Consider the following 19818-nt stretch of genomic DNA (forward strand, 5'->3'; position numbering starts at 1 on the left):
GTTTCTTTAAGAAGATCAGTACAGAGATTCACAAATTTGTAGTTAAACCACATTATGCATAACAACTTCTAGTAATTCTTTGACTTGTTATTGTCTTATTTTAAAGGTCAAGATCTTTAAATTTGATAGGCACCTTGATGTTTATAGGAGAACCCACTTCCCCCAGATGTTGGACTAATCCAGGAAAAGTACACAGAGTTATCCAAGAGCAAAGCACAGTTAACATTCACACTGAACATTTAGAAATTTGTAGACATTTTATGAGTACTTGAAAGAAAATTCTATTACTAGTCTTAAATTTTTACTTAACCATTCTAATTTTTAAAGCCTGAGTATCTGCCACGACTTTCATCAACCCTTTCTGTGAAATGACTTTAAGTTTTTAAACATCATCTTTCAGTATGTGAATTCATAAGTAACGTTATGCCCTTTGACAAATGTTCTTTAATTTTGACTATAAATCATAGTATTTTCTGAGTCATGTTTCTTAAATTTCTAGGGGATATGTGCTAATTAAATCTGAAAGAGATTTGAGCCACATAATCTGAAATGGCAATCAAAAAGAAGGTTATCTCCTGCTGGATCAGGGCATCTATTTATGTTCCAATGAATAGTTCTTTCTGTATTTGATTACTCTGAGGTTGAACTACTAAAATAATACAGCTTAGACTAACTATATGGAGCCTAATTTACTTGAAATTTTAATGAATTTTTAAAAATGAGTTTCATTAAAAATGTTTAGTTAAAAGTAAATATCAAATATCTTGTTGGAAACTATAAGAAGTTGAGAAAACCATATATTTTCTTTCTTTTTAAAATTTCAAGTCATTTTGTCTCTACGCAAAGTGAACAGAGTGACCTAATATCTACCAGTAAAAATTGAAAAGAGGAAAGTTGGTATACCATAGTGCCTGGCACATGGTGGGCACTCTAAATATTTGTTGAGAGACTGAATGAAGATTTATGTAGTCATGAGCATAACCTGGAAGCTAGTTTTCATGACTGCTAGTATACCTGTCTGCCACTTCTGTAATTCTAGAGAAAAAAGTTTGCTTTCCCAAATGTCTTTAAATAGGAAGCTCAGAAAAGTTCATAACACGGTGTCTAGTAAATTAGGCCGACCTCAGGCCTAGAGGATAAGAAGGAAGAAGTTTGATTAAGGCTGACCAATATCTGCATAAGAAAAAATTAGTGAGTCTACCTTTATGTTTTATATCTGAATTGCTTTAGAGCATTATTTTTCTTCTCTTTGGTACCAGACACCCATTCCTAAAATGATCATGCCCCAGGAATATATTTCAAAATATTTATTTTAGTGTTAATATTAGTGAAAAGATAGAACCAATTTCACCATGGCAAATATTGAGTCTTTGTAGATTCTGCCAAGAGTCAGTCACATCAGTGTATTGAAATAACAGTAATGCTAAAAATTGTGACAACATGACTATACAGTTCTGGAATTTGAAGCTAGTAGTGTGTATTTTTAGACCATTTAAAAATATTATTTCTGTCCATATAGAATTTAGGTAACTTCACTCAAGTCATGATCTTTAAGTATTTGAAGTGTGGTTTGTAAATTTAATGTCTTTCAAATAAATAGTGAACCCCCTTGCACTTCACCTTAACCATTGCCTAAACTTTTATTAGACTTAGAATAAGAAATAATCTATAATGAATTTCAACAGGAAGGTAATGGTAAGAGAGATATTTGAAATGATTTATATGGTTTGTACCTTATATTTTTAATATTTTGTAGGTTCAGGCACATGATCTATTTGGTACCAAGATAGAATATGCTTAAATGTAGCTCGCTGGTTTTCTTTCTTTCTTTCTTCCTTTCTTTCTTGCTTTATTACTTTCTTCCTTTCTTTCTGAGAGAGCACTCAAGAACAGGGGGGCGAGTCAGAGGGAGAGGGACAAGCAGACTCCCCAGTGAGCAGGGAGCCTGATATGGGGCTCAATCCCAGGACCCTGGAATCATGACCTGAGCCGAAGGCAGACACTTAACTGACACCCCGGCACCCTTGAATGTAGCTTTCTTAACTAGTGCACTTCGTATGAGTACCTTCGAGTCCACAGTGTCATATAATTATTGTGCATGTAAAACTTTTTTTTTTTATTCTGAGAGACAGCATGAGTGAGCATGTGTGGAGGGGACAAAAGGAGAGGTAGAAAGAGAATCTCAAGGCGACTCCTCCCATGAGCCTGAGATCATGACCTGAGCCAAAATCATGAGTCATACGCTTAACTGACTAAACCACACAGGTGTCCCCCAAAAGAAGTTATTTTAAATGTAATTCCCTGGTAGCTTCTGGAGTGACAACACCATCATCATTATGTTATTTTTCTTAATTGAGGTATAGTTGGCATGCAACATTATGCTAATTTCAGGTACACAGCATAATGATTGGAACATAGAGTGGGGTGACCACTGCAGCAGATCCAGTCAGTATCTCTCACCATTACATAGTCACAAAATGTCCTTTTTCCTTGTAATGGAAACTCTTAAGATTTACCTTTTAGCAACTTTCAGATATACAGTAGATACAGCCGCTATTCTGTACATTACATCCTCAGGACTTATTTTAAAACTAGAAGTTTGTACCTTTCAACTCCCTTCACCTATTTCACCCCTGCTTCTGGCAACCACCAGTCTGTTCCTCTGTATCAGTGAGCTTGGTTTTGTTTTGTTTTATTTTTGTTTTATAGATTCCACAAACAAGTGAGATTATATTTATCTTCCTCTGATTTATTTGAAGTGACATTATTTTTAAAGAAAATAAAGTCTAAGTAGTTGGTTCAGTTGCTCAGGGAACATTTATACTTTCAGAATAAAAATAATCTTGCTGTCTACACTGGTGGAAAAGTAGAATTTTGTTTTCAAATGCACTTTTTCTGGAACTTAAAAGATGAAATAAGTATCAGCTGTTTTTTTTCTAGTGGAATCTGGCATTCCTAATATGCTGCTCTGTAGTCACCACCTTCTAGTGGAAACTGTTTATTCATTTAGCAAATATTAGTGCTGGGGAGTCCAGGTGTTTTAGACAGATGAAGTCCATATTCTCTCAGAGTTTACATTGTATTAGGAAATAGTTAATTAAAACACACACATGAGACATACAGGCAAATATGGTACAGTGATGAGGGCTATGAGTGACTTGTGAATACCTCTGAGGAGCTAGCATTTGCTTTGAGACTTGTCTGATGAAGAAGGGATCAGTTATACAAAGACACGTGGGAAAAAACTTTGCATGTAGAGGAGCCTGCAAGTTGCAAGTCCCAAGGCCAGGAGTAAGCTTGCCATATTAGAGGTGCAGAGAATGACAGCCTGGACTGAGTGCAGTGAGCAAAGGAGTGAAGTCACTGAGAGAGGCAGGTGCCAGATCATGCAAGGCTACGATAAGTGACTTTAATTATGTTCTCAGTCATGAGAAACAGTTGGAAGGATTTGTGTAGCCTGGCTTTATACCTTGTGTTTTAAATATTCTTTTAGAAATATTTAAAACTTTGGTTGCTGATGGAGAATGCATTGAAGAATTAAGAAAATGGAGAGGATGAGTGGAGCTCATTTAGGCCGTTGTAATCAGGCAGGTAAACTTAGTTTAACCTACTATTACAGGAATAGAGATGGAGAGAAGTGAATGGATTTGGAAATGATATTTCAGAGTAGATTAGATATGAGGGTGAAAGGAAATATTGACGGCTGAATAAGTAAGTGTAATACATATTGAGGTTGTGAAGATGAAGGAAGAGGACTTGCTTGGCGAGGGTGAAAGGAATTGGTTCTATTTTAATCATATATAATTTGAGATGTAGTGCCTTTTAGTTATGTGGAATGGCAAGCTAATTAAGTAAACTTAAATTGGTGTGAATTTCAAAAGGGAAAAATTTATTAATTAAAAATAACCTAGGTTCTTTGTCCAGGAATTTGAGAAATAAAGTTGATTTATGCCTGTTTATTTTTCCATTTTTCTTTTTAAGTCTTAAAGAGAGTCTAGTTGATCATGAATTACAACAAAAAATATGTAGTCTGAAAATCTGGATATGGCTGTAATAGGAGTAAAAGTTGCATTCTTCAAAGAATATAAAAATTATACTTTGTGTTATACAACTATTTTGTTGATCCTAATCTAAAATAGCTACTTTCTAAATAAGATTAAACTTAAGTTTCTTAGAGATTATATCTTTATATTAGATATTTGCCCTTGTAAATTATTTGAATAAGGAATTCGATTCTTTTAATATGTAAATAATGATTTTTTTTTTTCAAGATAAAGTAACTTTAAAATGACTGTTTTGATCCTTAGAAGAACAAGATTAGCCATATAACCTAGATTAGAAATTCTTAATCTGGGACCTACCAGTGAATTTTGGTTAGGGGGTGAGCCCATACGTTGTTACGAAGAAATGACTTGTATCAGTACTTTTCGGGGAGATTGTCAATGGCTTTCATCAAATACGACTCAAAAGAATTTAAGAACCATGGCCCCAGAAAATAGTTACATGGAATAAATCCAAATCTTAAGAAGCGATAACAGTAAGGGAAGGAAAAGTGATTTGGGATACTAAGAATTAAAAAAAAAAAAATGACCTATGTATGTAGTAAACCCTTCTTATGGTAGCATCTCATTTGTGAATTTTTAAAAAATAATATTGTTCACTCTCCCACATGTTTTGGTTGTACAGATAAATGTAGATGAATTGAGTTTTGGGAGAACAATTAATCTCTGAGTGCTGCCCAAGCATGTATAGTTTATTCTTTCTAAAATTATCAAACAACATAATTTTTAGTTTGTGCAGGCTATAAAATTACTGAACTTTGTTAATAGATTGAAAGACTCTTACATGGTTTCTTGAAATGAGGTAAGAACTTTTATCTAAAAATAGTTTTCTTTACCTCTTAAGTACCTGACCTAGATGGTCTCCAGGAAGGAATTTTCCTTAGTTTTCATAATGAAATTCAATCTCCGGCAAAAAGTTATCTTTCACCCTCCACCTTCCATTATGTTTATCTCACCAAAACTTTTGAAAAGTTTCTCTTATTACCAGTTACATAATCTATAAATACTCCATGATTCTTGTTGTTATTGGTCTTGTTTTATCGTTTACTGTTTTGGCTGACAACATGGAGTAATCAAATAGAGACTTGATTCAGAACCTGGGCTTTAGTATCATTCTTTAAGTTAATTGCTTGTTTATTTTACTGACTGAATGAAAGAACTATACAAAAGCAGTCAGAAGACTAGAGGAGTAGTTGGAAGATTTCTTAAAGCTCCCTCCATCTTTTTATCTAGGCAATCCTTAGGTGTCACATGGCCCTCTAGTGGAAGGGATGCTCAGCTGGACCGAGGCAACAGCAGGATATTCTCTGGGAATTGTTACCCAAGGGATTGCTTTTATTCAGGTAATCTTTATAGTTTGGATTAATTAGCTGGTTCTTACAACTTAGGCGATAGAAGTTTTGAATAGGTAAGGAGATATTTTACAGTAAATATCCCTATTTGTGGAAGACTCACCTAGATTAGCCCATTCCTTATTAAATACTATTGACCTTTTATTAAAGGATTGGTTGGGCTTTTTTGTTGTTATTCTTGTGTTGTTATAGTTGTTACTATTGGTGGTAGTGCCGTGTTTTGTTGTTTGCTTTTTATTTTTTAGTATTTTTTTAAAAAATAAAGTATACTTTATACTTGATAATCATCCCTCATAAGTAAGGCACTCTAAGGTTTATTTTTTGTTTTTATCCAGTTTTTCAAAGTAATATTTAAATATTTCCCCTTTTTTAAATAGTTTTGAATATTCATCTATACATTCTTAAAATTTTGGCACACAAAAATTTTCATTTTACTTTTCTATTTAAAAAAGTAGATAAATAGTGGAAACTATTAAATAGAATAGAAATGTAGGTGTTTGACTAATGAGAAAAAGGATTTTGAATTAATAAAGGCACAAAGAAGTATGGATCTAGAATTAGGGGCACTTATGTCTCGTTTCTTTCCTTCCTTAAAACACTTTATTTTATTCACTTATACTCTTGGGCATTCCTCTTCATGAGATTAAAGGGAGAGCTGTAGGTCCATAACCCGAGTCACTATTTTTTTGTTGCTGTTCTCATTCTCTTTGGAAATTTCTGGATGGGTGAATGAATTTAAGATGACCAGAATGCCAGTACAACAGTAGGAATAGAAGTTGACTTCTCTTTTTCTTCCCTATTTTCTTCAGACCTTTGTCATTACTGAGATTAAACTGAGAGGTTTCTGGCAATTTGGTGTTATAGTAATATATTTTGTAGTGATAAGTACTACTAATAAAACCCTTAAAGAATATGAAATAACTGATAAACTGAATGATAGCCTCTGATCCAGCAGGTGCTAAAATACCTACTTTTTGGTTTACTTTTATATGTCAAAACATAAGCAAAAATAGAATCTATAGAATAAGATGAGTAAATATATTTACTGATTGTACCTTGAATGGGAAGCATAATACAAAATTAGATGCTTTTAGCATTTGACTTTGCCCAGTGTCAAAATAATGTTAATGAACTAATTGTTCAATTTGTTTTTATGGGAGTACTTTAAAAGTTGGCAACTAAATTATTTTACTTTTTCTTTTACTTTTAACATGAATTTTTTTCTGCTTATTAGGGCGAATCAGCACTTGACTTGGCAAAGCAGAGAAAAAACGTGTGGATGATCAACCATTTGCAAGAGGCGAGACAAGCGAAAGGATATGACAATCCTTCTTTCCTTAGAAAGCTGAAAGCTGATAAGGTAAATTCATGACTGAAGACTTACATAATCTTTTAAGTAAGATTCATAGGCATACTTTCTTAGCTGAGCATTTTTAGCTTTTATTTATTTATTTTTTTAATTTTTATTTATTTATGATAGAGAGAGAGAGAGAGAGAGAAAGAGAGGCAGAGACACAGGCAGAGGGAGAAGCAGGATCCATGCACCGGGAGCCCGACGTGGGATTCGATCCCGGGTCTTCAGGATCGCGCCCTGGGCCAAAGGCAGACGCCAAACCGCTGCGCCACCCAGGGATCCCCATTTTTAGCTTTTAATTTTGCCATTGGCCAGTGTAATTTTTAAAATACTATATTACCCAAGACAAAATGAAGTCAGATAGCAGTTTCTCAGGGCTCTGCCTACTTGGTAATTTGATAATTAAGAAGAAATATATGTAATTGTTTAAATCTCCATAGGCTAACATAAATTTTAGTTCATTGATTAAGCTTTCCTTTGTTAGTGAGAGAGAGATCATAAGTCCTTACTGTTTAAGTGCACTTATTAATATAATAAATCATGAAAAATTGTAGTTCTAATACGTATCTTTTTAAACTGCTCACAACTCTGACCTCTAATTGATTCAAGCTTCCCATTCTTTTATAGTATGTTGTAACTTTTTTTAGAGTGAGAGAAACTTAGATTCTTCACTTCTCTATAGAAAGACTGTATGACTGTTGGTTCAATTGCCTAATTGTAACACTATGATTTTAAAATTAAGAATATTTCCTCCAAAGAGGGGGTCTATATTCCTTAAAAATTTCCTTCCTTTAAAAAGGAAAAGTCAACTGGCAGTTTCTTTATAATACTTAAATAATTGACGAGGTATTTTGGCTAATTTGTCAGTAATCACAAGTTGAGTAGTATTATGCCTTGACTACCATTTTATTCAGTCTGTTCTAGTTGTAATAAAGATGCTTTATTTAAGGTTAATGATCTATGTGTTATCAGGACAAAATGACAAGTTTTGGACAAAGGGAAACGTGAAAACATGCCTCATTTATTTATAGTTCAGACTTCCTTAATGCGTTGAAACCATTGGTCATTACTTAGACATGAGAAAGGTTAGATTTATAGTTTATAAACTTACCTGTGGGGTGCCTGGGTGACTCAGTTGGTTAAGCGTCTGCCTTTGGCTCAATTCATGATCCTGGGACCTGGGGATCAAGCCCTGAGTTGGCTCCCTGCTCAGCAGGGAGTCTGTTTTTCCCTCTCTCTCTCTGCCCCTCCACCCCAATTTTTTTTTCCTCCACCCCAATTGTACTATCTCTATCATGTGCTCTCTCTCTCTTAGGTAAAGAAATAAAATCTTAAAAAAAAAAAAAAACTTGACTATTTTAGAAAAGAACCTTGACTATTCTCAACCCATAATTGAGAATAATGAGCAGTTTTTGCATGTCATGTGAACTCTTCCATTTTACTATTAGATATAACATAGAAAGTGATTTATTTTAATTTTCTCTGATAGAGCTCTGTCCTCTAGGGTGTACAGCAGTTTTTCTCAACACAGTGAACAAAGCCTGATGTCTCCTAATAACTAAGCTTGTAATAAAAGTGTCTTGTAGTACTTTGAACAGTCCCATAGTATTTATGCTTTCATTTTGTTTAGTGTAAATACTCTAAAGAATTTTTAAAAAATACATTGTCAGATAAAAATGACTTTGTAAATTCCAAATGTTTAATAATATACTTATTATTTATTTTTCTTGTTTTTAATTTTATAGTTAATATAGCTATATACACATTTATCTGTTTAGATATGATTTCTTTTTAAAAAGAGAGCTTCACAATTGCCTAGGTGGTGCATTCAGTTGAGCATCCAACTTTTTGCTTTCAGTTTGAGTCATGATCTTAGGGTCTTAGGATGGATGGAGCTCCATGTGAGGCTCTGCACTTAGTGCAGAGTCGGCTTGGGATTCTCTCTCCCTCTTTGCTCTTCCTACTTGTTCTCTCTCTTTCTCTCTCTCTCAAATAAATCTTTCAAAAGTAATAAATAAATAAAAGAACTTCATTAAAGAGTTTAGCATAATTTTATTAACATTTCTATATTATTGTGATCAGTTCAGAAGTCAAGTGTTATGTATTTTTGGTTTTGCATTAGTATTTTAAAATATATTACATTTTTAAAAAGATTACTATATAAAAATATATGATGTTTGGGGGCTTTGTAAAATTAAGTATTTGTAATTATATAGACTATTCTCTTTTCATCTCATTAGAAATATTTAAATCGTAAGCATGATTTGATTTGCTAATCTGTGAAGTATCTTCTTTATTTAAAACTAAACAAACAGTGACACCTAGGATTCAGTAGTATTTTACTAAAAATAAGTCATCCCAAGGGGGAAAAATATTTTTGGACAGTGCTAGTAGATAGATGTGGAGGGAATCTTAATTTTAGAAAACAGTATTAAAAGCTCATAGATTTTTAAGGTTAGAAGATTTTAGACACAAGTGAGGGGCAAAGGGAGAGGGAGAAAGAGAATGCCTCCTAAATAAATGTTTAATAATAAGTTAGGAGAAAATCTCTAAATTAGTATTTTTCAACACTTAAAAACCCACGATCCCTTTTGTTAACAGTGGAAATCTCATTGTCCTCTTTAACACTGTTTATTATGTGAAAATGAATCTGGGAAGATGGAGTAGATATGCGCTTCCTATTCTTCCCCACTAAGTACAACTGAAAAAGCTGGATGTTATTGCTGTAATGTAAGAAGATTCTAGGGATGGAAAGAAGAAGGCAGAGTGGCTAGGGAGCTCAGGATCTGAAGAATGACATGGTGGCGAGTTCCTGCGTTTCCTTTTTTTTGTTGCATATATCCCAAAAGTGGAGCTGACAAAGCCAACAACTTAGAATCACAAATGGATATGGGCAAAAAGGGCTCCAACAAAATCTTGCTCTCTGGCCAAAGAACCACAGAAGAGGCAGCTTAGCAAGATAGAAGCTTTTAGAAAATAACTTTCTATCACAGCCAGATATTTGGCTGATATACTACAGCCAAAAACTGTGGCTCCACCCTGAATCACATGAGCAAAAGCCTAGACATTTACCCTTACCATACTGTAATGAAGTACCCGAACTTCTTTCCTGGGGTGGTGTCAGAGAAGACTAAATAGGGATTTGGGACTTTCATCCCCTCTGGCTGTTAATGAGGTCTCATCCCTGCTGTATCAGGGAAGACCACATAGGAAGCAATAATGAGGCACTCCTAACCCTCCTGGCCAGGGGAGGTATCAGTAGAGGTATAGTGGGGAGCTGGAAGCTCTACCTTTGCCCAACAGTAATGAGGAGCCCCCTGTCAGGCGTCATTGGAGTCCAGTTTGAGATCTGAACCTCCATCTCACCTGACAGTAACATGCTTCACTCTCCTCATTCTGCCAAGCTACATCAGAGGAATCTATCTAAAAACAAAACAAAACAAAACAAAAAAACAGAAAATCACTCATACCAGATACTAAGAAGGTCCAAAACTGATGAAATGCAAATCAAATAGATGCCAACAACATGATGACAGAGATATTAGAATTACCTGACGAAAGATTTTAGAGGAGTCATTATAAAAAGGCTTCAATGAGTAGTTACGAACATGCTTGAAACAAATGAAAAGTAGCCTCAGCAAAGAAATAGAAATCTAGAAATAGAATATACAGAAGAACCAAGTGGAAATTTTTAAACTGAAAATTATAATAACCAAACTTTGCAAAATTCAGTGTATGGGCTCAAAAGCAGAATAGAGGGGGCAGTGGAAAGAATCAATGACCTTGAAGATAGAACAATAAAAATTAGATATTATAACAAAGTATCTAACAGTGATATGATTAGAATCCCAGAAAAAGAAGAGAAGGAAGTTAGAGCTAAAAAAGTACCCAAAAGATACAGTGGCCCATAAAATCCCCAAATTTGACAAAAGACCAACCTATAGATTAAGAAGTGGAACAGAATAAAATCAAAGAAATCCTGCCTGAACACACCAAGTCAAACTTCTGGAAACCAAAGGCCAAAAAAAATTCTTGAAATCCCCTTGCTAGTAAGGGTGAAATAGATCAAATAACAATGGATTTCTCACCAGAAACCATAGAAGCCAGAGGAAATTGGCACATTTTCCAAGTGCTGAGTGGAAAGAACTGTCAACCCAAAATCTAGTATCCAGTAAAAATATCTTTCAGGAATGAAGGAGAAATCAACACATTCTCAGATAAAGGAAAATTAAGAAAATTTATTGCCAGCAGCCTGGAAGAATAGCTAAGAAATGTTCTCTAAACAGAAAGAAATAGATAAAAGGAAAAATCTTGGAACATAAGATCATGTAAACAAAATTATGAATAAGTACAATAGACTTCTCATCTCATGCTTGACAGTTGGAGCAAAAATTATAATATTATTTGATATATCTCTAAATGTAGGTATATATGTGAGACAATTTATAATCTAAACAGGGAAGGGTAGAGGGACATAAAGGGGTAAGGTTTCCACAGTTCACTTGAACTAGTAAAATGATGACACCAGTACATTGTGATAAGTTATGTTTATATAATATTTGAGTAACCACTAAAAAAACTATGGAGGGATAAACTGGAAAATACTATAGATGAATCAAAATATAATTCTAAAAAGCTTTCCAGTAACCCACAAGCAGCAGGAAAAAGAAAATAGAGAAACAAAAACATAGAGAAGTAGTAGAAAGCAAAAAATATAATTATGAGAAATGCAAATTAAAACCATGACTTACTATCATATGCCTATCAGAATAACTGAAAAAGTTGCAGCACCGCCAAATGCTGGTAAGGAAACAGAGAAATTACTCCTGATTACGCATTATTCATACATTACTCGTGGAAATACAGCACCCTAGAGAACAGTTGGACAGTTTTTAAAAAAACTTAACATGCAGTTACCATACAACCCAGAGGCTGCACTCCTGGGCATTTATCCCAGAGAAATGAAAACTTACATTTACACAAAATCCCATACATGAATGTTTATAGCAGCTCTATTCATAATAGCCCCAAACTAGAAACAACTCTACAGTCCTTCAGTAGGTGAAGGTTAAGCAGACTATAGCGCACTCATACCATGGGATGTTCCTTAATAATAAAAAGAAATGAACTAATGATACAAACAATAACCTGGGTGCATCTCTAGGGAATTAGGTTGAATGAGAAAGCCAATCCCTTAGGTTATATACTATGTAACATAAAATTCTTGAAATGACAAAATTACAGTAATGTAGAGCAGATTAGTGGTTGCCAGAGGTTCATATGCAGGTGAAGGTAGCTGGTAGGAGGGAAGTTGCTCTAAAAGGACCACGTGGGGAATCCTTGTAGTGATGGAAATATTCTGCATCTTAACTGTATCAGTGTCAACATCCTGATTAGGATATTGTACTACTGTTTCTCTAGATGTTAGCCTTTGGGGAAACCTGGGTAAAGGGTCCTTGGGATCTGTCTGTATTATTTATTACAACTGCATGTGAACCTATAATTGTTTCATAATCAAAAGTTTAATTAAAAATAGGTTACTGAATTATAGAATCTAGGTGGTGAATACAGCTAGTATTCACTATAAAATTCTTTCAGACTTACTATATATTTGAAAATTTCTATAATAAAATTCAGGAGAAAAAAAAATAAAATAAAATTCAGGAGAAAATAGATTTTTTTCATATCTACAGAAGCAGCACATCACCATTACATCTTTTTAAAACATCTTTGTGGCATCATAAATACATATGTTAAATAATATTCTGGGAAGAAAAAAAAAAAAGAAAAACTCCAGAATCCCACACATAGGTATTTATCCAAGTGAAATGACTTCTGTTCACACAAAAACCTCTATGCAAATGTTTATAGTGGCTTTATTCAGTCTTCAAATTTGGAAATAACCCTAATCCCTTAGCTGCAGATGAAAGAACTGTGATACTATAATAGAATACTAGTTAGCTTTAAAAGGAACAAACTGCCGATACAACATGGATGAATGTCAGATGCGTTGTCTCAGGGAAAGAAGCCAGGCTTAAAGGACTGTGTCAGTATGATTCCATTTATAAGACATTCCTGCAAAAAACATAGGGGTAGAGATTAGTGTTTGTCCGGGGCTGGGACTGGGAGCACAGGGTATTTCAGGATATAACTGTTCTGTGTCTTGATTTTCACATAACGATGTATGTTAACAAAACTCAGAGAACTATACCCAAAAGAGGGTGAATTTTACTATTTGTAAATTGTATCTTTATTTTTAATAATGAAAAAATTATGGCTGTTGCTGAGGAAGAACAAGTATCTGAACTAAAAACAAGGCAAATTACAGATAATTTTAGAAAATAGTTTTTCAGGGCACCTGAGTGGCTCAGTTGGTTCAGCATCTACCTTCAGCTCAGGTCATGATCCTGAGGTCCTGGGATGAAGCCCTGTATGGGGCTCCCCGCTCAGAGGGGAGTGTGCTTCTCCCTTTGCCCTTCCCCCTGCTCATGCACTCACGTACTCTCTCTCAAATAAGTAAATTAAAATCTTAAAAAAAGAATACTTTTCCAATCAAGGCAAATTACAAATAATTTTAGAAAATAGTTTTCCAGTGACACATCTGCCTTCGCTCCCATCAGTACCCACCCCTTACATGCTCTGTCCTCCCGGTTATACATCTTCTCTAATGTCTTGATATAAAATTCTTGCATACTAGAGATGAAAATACAAATCAGGGGGATCCCTGGGTAGCTCAGCGGTTTAGCGCCTGCCTTCGGCCCAGGGCATGATCCTGGAGTCCCAGGATTGAGTCCCGCATCGGGCTCCCTGCATAGAGCCTGCTTGTCCCTCTGCCTGTGTCTCTGCCTCTCTCTCTCTCTCTCTCTCTCTCTCTCTCATGAATAAATAAAATCTTTAAAAAAGAAAATACAAATCAGAAAGGTTAGTTATTTTATGACAGCATAAAATTAAACTCTGAAGTTATATTTAATTATTTTTCAAGCCAAAATTACACATCATTCAAAATGAATTACAGTAATTGGGAAAGGCATGGCCACTTATATAAAAAATATTTATTTCAGTGGAAGCTAGCAGTATAAAAAGGGGCACTAAAAAAGTGTAATATCTTAGCCTTCAGAAAGGTAGTCAGTGAGGAAAGTAATATTTGTACTCTGAACTTTGTTAGGTCACAGCTGGAAGATCATATGTTGTTCTATCACTTAAGGTTTAACTCTAGAGACTTGATAACTGCCTATCATTTTGTGAGGGGCTGCTATGTGGAGGAGGTAATTAATAGACTTGCTTTGTGTTGTTATGAAGGTAAAATTGTGGTAGGTGTCCTAAGGAAGTAGATAGGTTTTGTATTTAGAAGTAGGGACTTTGTGGGGATCCCTGGGTGGCTCAGAGGTTTAGCGCCTGCCTTTGGCCCAGGGCGTGATCCTGGAGTCCCGGGATCGAGTCCCACGTCGGGCTCCCGGCATGGAGCCTGCTTGTCCCTCTGCCTGTGTCTCTGCCTCTCTCTCTCTTTCTCTCTCTCTCATAAGTCAATCAATCAATCTTAAAAAAAAAAAAAAAAGAAGAAGTAGGGACTTTGTAACAACTAGATCAGTACAAAAATGAAATGGAACTACCTCCAGAATGTTAGACACTGTGCTTTGAAATATGTTCAGGGGCACATAATCTTCATTCCGTGGACTCTGGGACTCTATAGACTGTTTTATTTTCTGTCTCATTTAAGATTTTAATATACTGTTTACATGTATCATTCAAAGTGTCTTCTTCAGGCTAAGCATCCTCACCTTTCTTTATCTGATGTAGCTCTTAGAACATCAAGTTATCCTGGTTCTTCACTCTCTAGTTATCAGTGGCCCTTTTAATTGCGTGGTATCGTCATGAACAGTTTTCTAGTTTACGTGTTGGCAGGTGGCACTGCTGTCTCCCGCATCTGAATATCTGGACCCACTCCTATAACTTACATTCTCTTTTTCCACAATTTTACCTAAGTACTTTTAAATTGCCTATTAAAGCCTATCTAAAAGACTGAGACTAGCACCTTGAATAGTACCTGTGCGTAGTAGGCATATTTGAATGAATGAATTTCACCTTCTGTTGCATGTTTTCACAAAGATAACAATGGTTCACATTCAGATTACTTGAAACATGCAAACTTTCTGACATTGTTTTTTTCTGTACAGGAGTTTCGGCAGAAAGTAATGCTAGGAACTCCATTCCTAGTTATTTGGCTGGTTGGGTTTATAGCAGACCTAAATATTGATTCTTGGCTCATTAAAGGGCTAATGTATGGTGGTGTTTGGGCTACAGTACAATTTCTTTCAAAGTAAGTATGTTGTTTTTAACTGTATTTTTAACTGTTCACGAAAGGATATAATTGGGAACTTGCTATGTAAAATTAATGTTTTGTGTGTTTAGAACACTGCCTTTATGTAATACGTTCCATCTTTATTTAATGTTAAAGAATTTTGGCAGACTTTTATCTGGAATCTTTTAAGTTTTTTAAAGTTGAAATTATTTTTTTCTTTTTCTTTTTAAATTTTATTTTTAAAATTTAAATTAAATTAGCCAACATATAGTACATCATTAGTTTCAGATGAAGAATTCAGTAATTCATCAGTTGCATGTAACACCCAGGCCTCATCACATCACGTGCCCTCCTTAATGCCCATCACACCCAGTCACCCCATCCCCCACCCACTACCCCCCAGCAATCCCAGATCAATCAGAGAAAGACCATTACATATGGTTTCACTCGTGGAATATAAGAAACAGTACAGAAAATCATAGGGGAAGGGAGGGAAAACTGAATAGGAAGTCATCAGAGAGGAAGACAAGCTGTAAGAGACTCTTAACTATAGGAAACAAACTGAAATGTTGAAATTCTAAAGGTACTTTGGGTGACAAAGTCTAACATTTTTAAGGCCAGAATACAGTTTTAAACATTTCAGTAGAAGTAGACGAGTCATTGAACTCTGACTGTAATACACATATGGCCTATTTTTAGGTAATTATAATCCTTGAGCTTACCTTTCCTTAGGAATTATATTTTCTTTGGTCACTTATTTTAGCAGTTAAGGTAGAGTCTGAGCATATGAAGTAAGGCTTAGCCTTGGTATTTTCTCCTCTCTCATTTTTCTTTAAAATATTGTGATCTTTCCCTGTCTTCCTATCCTTAGATCCCTTTCCTTTAAGTTGCCCATTCAGTAAATCTAGGCAGTTGTCTATGATCAGATCTGAAACTTCCCACCTCGTCTCCATTTCTTTAGTACTTTGTTTTCACCTGAATTTCAAAAAAAAAAAAAGTTCTGAAAGTAATTCATATAGAGATGAGAATGACTGGTAATACACTAATGTGTTAACTGTCAGGAAGAAGCTTAATTCTAGGTAATTTAATCTCACTTTAGTATTCCTAGGAGCTCCAAGGGATCCTATAAATAGGAATACTTCCTAATTAGCCTACATGGATAGTTGATCCTGCTTATGTGTAATAAAATTCATTAATACTTATTTTTCCCCCTGTTTAAAATTCTGTACATAATAACCTTCAATTCTATTACACTGCCAGTTCATTCTATTTGAAAAAGCTGTACTAAAAGCTTAACCAGGAGTCTGTAAGTAAGGAGAAATAATGAAGCATGAAGAAAAACTTGAGGATTGCTTTGTACTAGTTTATCAAAATTATAATGCATCTTTGGTGACTAATATGCTGAATGATAAGAGTTACTAAATATACTAAATTGTTGATTTAAGAGGATAGGAGTAGACTGAAATTCTGAGGTTGAAAAGTTCACAGAATAGAATATAATTCCATTTCTTGTCAAATTAGGAACTTCAAAATCTTGCTGACTGATTCAGCTGTGCACTCATTTATTATTGATTACCGTGAAAAATGGTCTTGGTATTTATTTAAGGAGCCTATATTTCTGAATTTTGGTTAAGCCAAAGTTTACTATGTAGAATGTGTATAATTTTCATTTAAAAAATCATTTATTTTTGCAACAAAGTATAGAGCTCAAATTTTATAAAATTTGTATTTTGCAGATCCTTTTTTGATCATTCAATGCATAGTGCATTGCCCCTTGGAATATATTTGGCAACCAAATTCTGGATGTATGTAACGTGGTTCTTCTGGTTTTGGAATGATATCCTTTGGTTATAAAGGTCGTATCTAAAGCAACTTTTGTTACCTAAATGAATGTTTCATAGTAATTTAACATTAGGACTGAACTACTCATGATTTGCTGCGGTAAAACAGTATTTCTAGAAAAATACTAAGTGTGAACCAATATAAATATTGTTTTAAAATGTTTCATATTTAATAGATTGCTTTTGAAAGCTGCTTTTAATGACTACATCAATAATGAGTAGCTATTATTTATTGTTAAAGGGCATTTTCTTAAATGCTTTGTACACCTTTAATATACATTCTGTATGTTAATATTTTTATCTCCACATTTTGTAGATGAGAAAATTTAGACTTAAATAGGTTAAGCTGTTATCCTTGCCCAAGCTCGTCTCTGGTAAGGCAGAGATAGAAACACATACTTGTCTGATTCAGAAACATCTATTTGAAACCTTTTTACTAAACTGTGATTTTCATGGCTTAGTATCAAACTGTTTCTCTAAATATTTTCTTAATATCACAACTTTTTATTTTGTTGTGGTAGGTAACAGTTAATTTTTTCTTTTGTATCAGGAAAAGCATGCAGTGCTGTGTCTTCAAATATTGCTGATTATTTCAGTTTAGTATACTTTAAAAAAGTAATCTTATTTGAAATTGTAAGTATGCATATGTGCATATGTGTGTATCAAAGAAATAAGGCCAATGTCAACTTTTTATATTTTTATATAGAAAAGATCAAATCATTAAGACAGTCTGTTTTATTAAAATAAAGGCACATGTTTCACAAATGTCTGTTAGTAAATCATTTTTCAAAATATTAAAATACAAAGCTGTAAGATAGGTTTTAAATAGAATGCAATTTTTGTTGACTTATGACTGTTCTGAACAATTTTAATTAATACCTAGTTTCACTTCACAGTCTTGCATGTTTTAACGTTGTGTTCTTTTTGTTGTGTTTTAAACAAAAATGAAGTATCGAAAAACAAATGCTTATTTTGAGACAAAGGCACAGAACTGTGGCTACACTTGTCATTCTTACATTTTTATAGCATTATGCTTTTAGAAAGTATAGTGCTTTTTAAATATTTCCTTAGCCTAAGTATCTTTTGAAATATTTCCATGTAGTACTTTTTGCTACCTCATTCTGCCTTGTACTAAACTTTGACATAAAAATTGTTTCTCAAGGATTTATTGAACATTAGGATTGTTTTCTTGGAACAGTTAGCCTAGGTAAAACAGATCTGCTTATTTTCGTTACCTCATCTATTTTAAATTTATAAGGAGCACTGACCTCTGAAATGACATTAGTATTCCAGACATATTTTCTAATTTTGTTTCCTAAATTGGACAGTAAACTTTATATCATGAAAAAACTCAGATTCACATCTCAAAATAATTTTAGACTGTTGCTGTTCTATTAATCTGTTGTACATATAAGTGGAGAAAAGCAGGAAAATTAGTAAATCACAAATAATGAAAACTTCATGCCAGAGAATTTTATGTATTCTGACTTGAACTTTTTCTTTCTTTTCCTTCCTTTTTTGGAGATAGAATAAAATAGCTCTGCAAGCTTCCAAATATAGGGAGTTGAGAATGTTAGAGGTAGATTTTGAAAGGAAGGTCAGCACAATCAAGTCAATTTAACTTGCCCTATATAAGTCGCATGTATTAGTTTAATTTTTCAAATAAAAATTATGGTATGAGAATACCAAGTTTTTATATTTAACCTATCTGTAAAGGAGGGATGATCATAGAATTTTTGAGAAGATGAGTTTAATAAATTAATAAAGTATAGGACACACCTGACATGTAAAAAATGTTAAATAAGTGTGTGTTACTACCTTATGCATGACTTTTTGGATCATCGTGTTCACATGGGCTTTAAGTGTGCATTAACGGTTTCTTTTATCTGAATGTTTGTGTATATGCTGCTCACGGAATGTGGAATGAAATCACAAATAACTTTAAATTGTGATTATAAAAAGAAAAACTTAACACTTCTCTATGTTTAAAAGAACCATATCTCTATGCCCTATGTGATTTTAGAGCCATATTTTGTTTTTCAGTATTAAACTTCGCAGCCAGAGATAGGAGCTCTAGAAACTTATAGGAAGGGAACAAAAAGAGCCCAGAATAATTTATGATGGAAGCACAAGGATGTTAGAAGTTCATGAGGTTCATGATATAAGATGATGATTAAGATAATGGAGTTAAAAATGGTAGCTGTTGTCAGAAACTACCTCTATTGTTGACCTCAGCCTTTTTGCTGTTGTTTCTACCACTTTCCTCATTCAACTCTTGACTGCATATGTAATTAAAGCTGCTTAGACTAGTGAAAAATAGTCAATTTTCATTATTTGTGCTAATTATGCTCTATAAAGTTGCTGCAAACACTGAATTAGCAAATACTAAACCTGTTGCTCCTAGGGAAAAAAGAAAATGTAAGCCTCTAGTCAACATTTTTTGTCAGCCAATCAGTACATAACCTTGGTTTTATGTGTTTCTGTATAAATACCAAATATAATATTTGTCATTGCTTAACATTGAACTAACCGCCAGCAGTATTATAACCCATGCTTGAACAAAGCATATCTAACTCCTATCAAGTAAGGCACACCATAGCTCTCTCACATTTAGGAACATTTGTTACACTTCAGCATTATAGTAGGAGGCCATTTTAAACAGCAAAATCACCGACAAGAAGCGCAAATAGGTAAACAGTAGGACATAGAATCAACCATAAAAAGATACTTGTTTACGGTATAAGAGCTGGAACAAGTAGGCAGACTATTGCCTTGTTGGATTCAGCTGTCATTGTGTACATAGGGTGACTCATATTTTTTGCTACTTTGCACATATCCATGAATGACTGTAAAAATACTGTGAGTATTGATTTTGTGGTTTCAAATTTTAGCAAGTAGGCATGAAGGTCAA

General features: G+C 34.1%; 1 protein-coding gene across 5 annotated transcripts in view; it reads left to right on the forward strand.

The window, feature by feature from the left end:
• Positions 1 to 19818, forward strand: part of ZDHHC17 (zinc finger DHHC-type palmitoyltransferase 17) — a 143404-nt gene that overhangs the window by 51692 nt on the left and 71894 nt on the right. For all 5 annotated transcript variants that reach the window (XR_005370377.1, XM_038558507.1, XM_038558510.1 and 2 more), the window contains exons 8-10: positions 6648 to 6773; positions 14942 to 15084; positions 16803 to 16903. Coding sequence is in view for 4 of the 5 variants with exons in the window: in XM_038558507.1 (XP_038414435.1) it covers positions 6648 to 6773; positions 14942 to 15084; positions 16803 to 16903 (370 nt within the window). In the remaining variant the exon portion in view is untranslated. The remainder of the gene's footprint in view (positions 1 to 6647; positions 6774 to 14941; positions 15085 to 16802; positions 16904 to 19818) is intronic.

This window comes from Canis lupus, chromosome 15 (assembly GCF_011100685.1).
Source record: "Canis lupus familiaris isolate Mischka breed German Shepherd chromosome 15, alternate assembly UU_Cfam_GSD_1.0, whole genome shotgun sequence".
NCBI lineage: Eukaryota > Metazoa > Chordata > Mammalia > Carnivora > Canidae > Canis > Canis lupus.